At 34.1% G+C, this 7407-nt stretch overlaps 1 protein-coding gene across 1 annotated transcript; it reads left to right on the top strand.

Moving 5' to 3' along the window:
- Positions 1-1307: 1307 nt before the first annotated feature.
- Positions 1308-6485, top strand: LOC143585319 (putative magnesium transporter NIPA8). The gene is made up of 13 exons (XM_077067133.1): positions 1308-1587; positions 2452-2647; positions 2929-3013; positions 3093-3154; positions 3246-3331; positions 3425-3498; positions 3579-3681; positions 3772-3900; positions 3989-4088; positions 4176-4295; positions 5365-5455; positions 5717-5783; positions 5959-6485. Exons 2-13 carry the CDS (start codon positions 2555-2557, stop codon positions 6107-6109), a joined length of 1161 nt encoding a protein of 386 aa, XP_076923248.1. The 5' UTR covers positions 1308-1587; positions 2452-2554; the 3' UTR covers positions 6110-6485.
- The last annotated feature ends 922 nt before the right edge of the window (positions 6486-7407 follow it).

Below are 7407 nucleotides of genomic sequence, written 5' to 3'. Positions count from 1 at the left end.
CCCTTCACCGACAAACGACTAAAAAGTCTGAGCGGGATCTTATAAAAATGTCACTCTTACATGCCATTTTAACCTATTTAACTAAAATGATTTTTACATATTTCCCCTAGTTCACCCATTTACTAAGCGTTTTACCTGCCTAATACTGCTTACCAACCTTATTACCACATTTACAACTTGATTACCTCTTGCCAACTCGTTCGGGCACATTTAAATAATACTACGGGATCAACTTGTTTAATTAAATAAGTTAACCATGCCAGGTTGAACACAAAACAGTTAATAATTAGATTGTGTGTTAGCAGTACTTAACCAATAAAAGGTTTAAATTAGGTAGTTCCAAAAAAAGGTCTAAATGAAGGTTCCAAATGGGTCCATATTGTATAAATCTAGAATATCTAACGTGTAATAATTTATCAAATCCCTTCCACCCGTCTAACGCTCCTGTTGAAAAAGGGGGGGCCCTTGGTGGTTATGGAGGTTTAAAGTTGAGAATGATGGGTTATGGAGAAAAGTTGTGTGGTCGATCCATCATACATGGAATTTCATCCCGTGGGTCCATGGAGAGGCATTGGTAAGATAGATTCAGATTTGGATCGTTTGGGGATATGTCTTAGGTCGAACTTAAGGAGTGTTGTAAGGAATGGTGCGAATATCTTGTTCTGGGTGGGTTCGGTTCCGAGGTTGTATGCGATGGAAAACGATAAGACGTGTCGGGTTGCGGATAGACTGGTAATGTATGATGGGGATGTTTGGCAGGTGATTGCTATGTGGTGTCGGGCTCCTCCGGTTTACGCTTTCTATACACGAGACTTATTAGATTTATATAAATACTCGGGATTCTCCTCTAATAAAAAGAAAGCGTATCATGCGATATGTCTTATTACTATGTGGTGCATTTGGAAGTCGAGAAATGAGGTGGTGTTTAATGGGAGGTCGATTCACCTATCAAGCGTAGTTGGGGAAATCAAATCTTTGAGTTATCTTTGGGTGAAGAATCGTTCAAGAAAGCTTATCGCCTCATGGGAAAATTGGAGGAGCTTTTCGTTTTAATTTTGTATACAAATGTTTAGTGTTTTTTGGCGATCAATGGTGTTTGTATATTTGGGCTTTCGGGCTGTGTTTATATATATGATTTTAGTTGGTCTTTCAAGAAAAAAAAATATTCCACCTGTCTATCCAATTTCAACGGAATATATCCCAACTAAGTTGAAAATAGAAATTGTAAATTACGTTATTGCCACAAAAAGTCAACTAACACAATAGAAAGGGTGGTCAAAGCCATTGGGTATTTCGGTAATTCAATAAAGAAGGCTCCGACGGCTGAATGCGTTGGAAAATCAAAACCTCATATGCGTCTGGCCAAAGCCACCCAATAGACTCGTTTACACCTGTACAAACAAACCAACAAAGACCAAATTCAACTCAACACCTCTCTCATCTCAAATTTCAATCTCATTTCAAATTCTTGTTTGATTCGCCAAAACTCTCAATCAGTAACTGATCATACATTCATATCAAATTACCGGATTCGATTCACGTTCTCGTCGGTTACTTAAACTTTATTCGTCTTCTCTCACAACTGAGGTACGATATCTCCGGATTATTATTATTATTATTATTATTAATTAATTAATCTAAGATCTGTAGTTACGCCGATCTGATTATTACGGTTACCTACTCTTTTCATTTTATAAACAAACCGGTAGTTAGTGGTGTGCACGGTTCGGTTCGGTTATTAGCCTCAAATTGAAAGTGAAGTCATCCGTTAATCTATTTTATTATATTAACCAATCGGTTTTCGGTTTATGTGGTTAGTTTGTTGGTTTTCGGTTCCGTTTAGTTAATAACCAAAACCTAACTTATACTAATTTTTTGCTTAGAAATAAATTATAAAACATGAAATGTAGATATACAATATAAAAGCTAGAAATATTTGAAAATATGAATGGTTCGGTTATCAGCTAATTTCGGTTTGGTTTTGTGAGTTTTTGGTTAATTTCGGTTCGGTTTTGTCGGTTTTCGGTTATTGCTCACACTTAATTCGTAGTTAATAGTTATGTTTAAGGAATTACTTATCAGCTGTTTAATTATAATGTTTTTAAACATGAGATTTGTTTAATTTTTTTTTCATTTTTCATTTTTTTGTGGGTTCATCAATAATGCTAGTATGACAGCTAAAGCCTTGCTGTTCATTAATGTTGTTAGTTTTCATCATGTAGCCTGGAGACTTATTATTATTATTATTATTATTATTATTATTATTATTATTAAATATGGAAAGTGCATTTGATTCTGTTATTATCTCTTATTATTATATTAAACTATTAACCATCTGATAATTAGTGGTTTAGATTCTGCATTTACTTGTGCTCATGTATAATTATTTTATAATGTATGTGTCTTGATTAGCACTTAAGTAATTGTCCTATGTGAAACATAATCTTGCAGGCAATTCATTATCCACTCGGTTGAAACAAAGTGGTTTAAAGTCTAAGTACCATCTTGATTACATATTTCAAAAACACCATTGTCGCACATAGGCTTTTAATCTATGGGTGACTGGGTGATTGGAGCTTTCATCAATCTTTTCGGCAGCATTGCAATTAACTTTGGAACTAATCTTCTTAAATTGGGCCATGATGAGGTACTTTTTTTTAACAGCTAATTTCAATAAAAAGCTAGCAAGGCACTAGAAACCGTACAACGAAACAAACTTACATATTAAAATTACACCAATCATTCCAAGCCAAATTTTTAAACGACGAAGAATGATTTTTAATCCAAAGGAAACCCAAAGATTTTTTATGTCCTCCACCGTTTTAGAAAATATAGCCGACTTGTTTATTTGATATGTATCTGATATTATGTTCTAATTTGCAGTAATTTGTGAATAAGTTAACCTGAATTGTAATTAAAACATTGTAGAGAGAAAGACATTCGATACTAGGTGAAGGAATAAACAAAAAGACAATATTGAAGCCTATTATAAGCTTCCAGTCCTGGAGAATCGGTAAAAAGAAAAATTTCTTGTTTGCTATTCTTTTTTGCTTATCTAACTTCATATTAATTTTATTTTAATCTGTTCACAGGAATTCTATTTTTTGCTTTTGGAAATGCTCTTAACTTTATCTCATTCGGATATGCTGCTCAGGTCGGTTAGAACTTAGCAGCCGTTATTTGATTTCTCTATTTTCTTATTTATATTTGTTTTTCTTATCATTTTTTTGTTTCTGTTTGAGCAGTCACTTCTCTCCGCATTGGGATCTGTCCAATTCGTGTCAAACATAGTATTTGCCCACTTTGTCTTGAACAAAACAGTGACTGTTAAGTACGTTCATAGAACCTGCATCATGTACTTCTCATTACTTCATTAGTAATATAAAAGTAACTTAAATTAACAGTTGTACGTTTTATTATGCAGAGTATTAGTTGCCACAACTTTCATCGTCCTTGGAAACACCTCCCTTGTTGCATTTGGCAATCACCAATCACCTGGTATACCACATTTGTTCTTTTTCCTTTTTAAATTATGTTCCTTTTTTTTAATTAATAATTACTTTTTGGAAATTTTACAGTTTACACACAAGACCAGTTGGCAGAGAAGTACATTAACATGACCTTCCTTTTTTACTGTTTATTATTGATGGCGGTGGTTGCCATGCATCACTATGTATACAGGTTAGAATTATGCGATTATATTAAACATTTGATTATTAATTATATTAATTCTACTTCCATTTGATTACTTATATAAATCATGATAATCAGGAGAGGAGAATTGATGCTTGCTATTTCTGGGAAAGAAGTTATGCGCTACTGGAAATTATTGCTTCCCTTTTCATTTGCAGTAGTTTCAGGAGCCATAGGATCATGTTCAGTTCTTTTTGCGAAGTCTCTGTGAGTGATTGATTGATTAAGATATGGTATTCTTGAAGATTCTAATTTGGGCAATTTGGGATTAATGATCTTTTTCCTTTTTCTTCAGTTCAAATCTTTTAAGATTGTCCATGACAAGCTCATATCGCCTGGACAGCTGGTTCACGTATTCAATTCTTTTAATGTTCCTATGCACTGCTGCATTTTGGGTAATGATAAATATCATACTTGTCGTTTTTATGGTAAAAGGTTGCAAAGAAAAATTAAATTTGGATAATGTTGGTTTGTTTTTACAGATGACAAGGTTGAATGAAGGATTAGCACAGTTTGATGCCATACTTATAGTCCCAATGTTTCAAATAGCTTGGACCTTTTTCTCAATTTGTACTGGCTTTGTGTATTTTCAGGAATATCAGGTTCTCTCTCTCTCTCTCTACACACACACACACACATACACACATAGGGGCCTTTCTTTTCAGAACCAATAGTATGTCGAGACCATAGTCACATAAATCGCTGAGACACCCACGATTTTCGTATTGGTACGTGATGTACCCAATCGGAATTCGTCATCGTTCCGGTCGCCGGAGAAATCGCGTTCCCAATTTCCGGTACGTTCGATCCAATTAAACCCTAATTCGTGATTCAATTTCTGATGACCGTCGCTCCAATTGAAGATGAATTCGCGAATCACTCTGAAAATCACCCCTAATTCGCGATTTGCGATTCAATTAAACCCTAATTCGCGTTTTTTATTTGGGCGGGAATATTGGAACGGCGCTCCAACCCAATCAGCAACTGGGTCTCTTCGATTTCCTACACCAATTAAAGTCTGTAACATGCAGACTTTAACATCCAATAGGATGTATAAAATCCCACCAGTGTCATCTCTAATTTGAGTAATTTCACTCTAAAAAAAACAAACGGTTCTATACTTCTAGTGTATTACAATAGGCATAAGATTATATAAGACATATATCGAACTGGAATACTTGGTACACCGTACCGGTTCGTACCGAAATGAACCTACCCCTCTCCGTACCAAATTCGTCTAGCCTAGCGAACCGCGTACCCGTACCGGAGTGTACCGCGATTTATGTGACTATGGTCGAGACCCATGAAAAACTTATAAAATGCGTACATTTCACGTCAATGAAAAATGTAAAATTGGAAATAAAATATTTATTTATCTTTCATCCATCTTTCTTTGATTTTATCTCCCATCTCCTGATATACAAATCTGGATATAGTGTATGTGCATATATGCATTTTGATAAAAAAGGCTTATCAATTTTGAATTAAAACAATCTTGAAAGTATTGGAATCTACATGTATTTTAGTGAATTTATATAATGAATTACACAAGATTTAATATGGTTCTCATAGTTCTCAACATATCATCAGTTCCGAAATGAACAATCGCTGTGTGAGTGATAATAATTCTGTAGAAATTGTTTTATGACATTACTTGTTTTTCTTTATCAGGTATTAAATGCCTTGAGGACTGTGATGTTTATTCTTGGAATGATTTCAGTATTCATAGGAATTTCCTTGCTGGCACCCGATGAGTCAAAAGGTACATATATGCTCCGTTATTACAACTTTATCTTGAGGTGACAAATCAAAATGTGTTCCGGTCATAACGGGTCATTCTTAAAAATGGTCCTGATCTGGTGGACCCACCTTTTTTTTTTCATTTGAATCATAGTAACCTTAACCTACAAATTAAATGCAAGTTCAGAATTTTTTTATATATTACTGAAAACGATAATTTTAGCATCAATAATTTTATTTATTTTCTTTGGAACTTGTCTAATTTGTTTCTTTTCATTCTCAGGGGGAGAGGTCATGGATAGTCAGCTATCATCTATAACCTCATCAAAAGTCAACACTGATTTAGAAAGGTTAGTTTGACTATCAAGAAAGAAAGTCAAATTATTAAGTCATATAGTGTTGACTCGTAAAGAAGACAATTTACTCATCTAGTATCTACTATCTAGTACTAGTTCATTTCCCAAACATGTAGTTTTTCATTTCAACGAATACATGTTTATACATACGTGCGGGTGTTGTATAAAGGTTGACTGAAGACTCACCGATCACGAATATGAAGTCGTTTGCAAGAGCAATGGCAACAAAAACCTTAGCTGTGGTTAGAGCTGAGGTTACGCAAATTTTAATTCCATACCGGAATGGAATCAAAAGATGGAATCGAAGTATAATTTGTTAAATCTTTATAAATTTTTTTGGATATAGACTATAGAGTACTTGTACACTCTGTTGGTGGCCTGGTGGGTATGCGAGATGATACAATGCATGCATCATCATCAGTTCTTGTAATGCCAATGGTTTCATAAAAAGTGAATGGATTCAGAGGAGTTGATTTTGGCCAGAAGCCCATCGGGATTGGTGGCAGAAAGTGTAAATATGTTGGATACTAATTCAAGTGAAGAAGATTGATTAGTACATGGAAATCATTTGTATAGTTGCTTGATTGGATTGGATTTGGATGTATATCTTTATTTGATTCTTGATATTCTTTTCTGTTGATTGTAATTGTTTACAAGGTTAATGACATTTAAGATGGCACTTTGCATCCTATAAGTATGCCCTCAATAGTATCATTCGTAATTTATCACCAATAAATTATGAAGTATGGCCAAAGGTCCTTAACTTAAGATACATTTTATGTGCCCTTATTTGTGGGCCTTCATGAAGTTTGACATGTTAATATTTGGAGACTTCTTTAAAATTGGTTAAGCAATGGTGATGAGAGAGGATTAACCTAAGGGCCTAGATGTGATGGTCGACAAGAGTTCGACAGTCGACGAAACCAATGGAAAATTGTTGTCTCTTGTTGAGTTCAAGTGTTTGTTGAGTGTGGCTTGAGCCAAAGTAAAGTCAATTTTACAATGTGCTGCCACGAATGAGCAATAATGCACGAGGGCCTTATGGCCTACATGTCTTTGGTGGTGGGAGAATGTCAATGCCAAATATTTGAAGATCCTATCTAATGGAAAATGTTCTAAAACATGTGGGTTCCTAGTCATTCACACATATCCATAAGGAGTGCCCGTATGATTAGTGTGCCCACATCGCTTGCACTTTTCGTACCCCACTGGTCAGGAGTTTAGGAGTTTGGTCACCCCTATGAACCCAAGGCATAATGAAACTAGTTACGGATGAGGAGAAAAATAAAAAGTAAATCTTCATAAAATATACAATACAGAATATTATTTCTATATAAACCTAAAATAATGAAATTATGAAATTCTCATAATATTATGTATTATAAATAAGCTACATAAGAATATAAATGTCCCACGAAAAAGAAAGAATGCAATAATTGTTAAATGCTCATTGCTCAATTATGATAAATTCAATCTAATGATAATTCTAACCAATCTCTCTATCTAATAAAGTGATAATATAATAGTTTAGAATTATATTAGAAAAAATATCTATAAATTGGTGAAACCGGCATTATTTTAAATTAAAAAATAGTTATTTTTTATAATTTTTTTCTTC

The sequence above is a fragment of the Bidens hawaiensis genome, unplaced genomic scaffold (assembly GCF_021521415.1).
Source record: "Bidens hawaiensis isolate Kalapana, Puna unplaced genomic scaffold, B.hawaiensis_p1.1 tig00033814_1, whole genome shotgun sequence".
In the NCBI taxonomy this organism is placed as follows: Eukaryota; Viridiplantae; Streptophyta; class Magnoliopsida; order Asterales; family Asteraceae; genus Bidens; species Bidens hawaiensis.
Note: the sequence above shows the minus strand (reverse complement) of the source record. Positions and strands in the feature narration are given on the sequence as shown.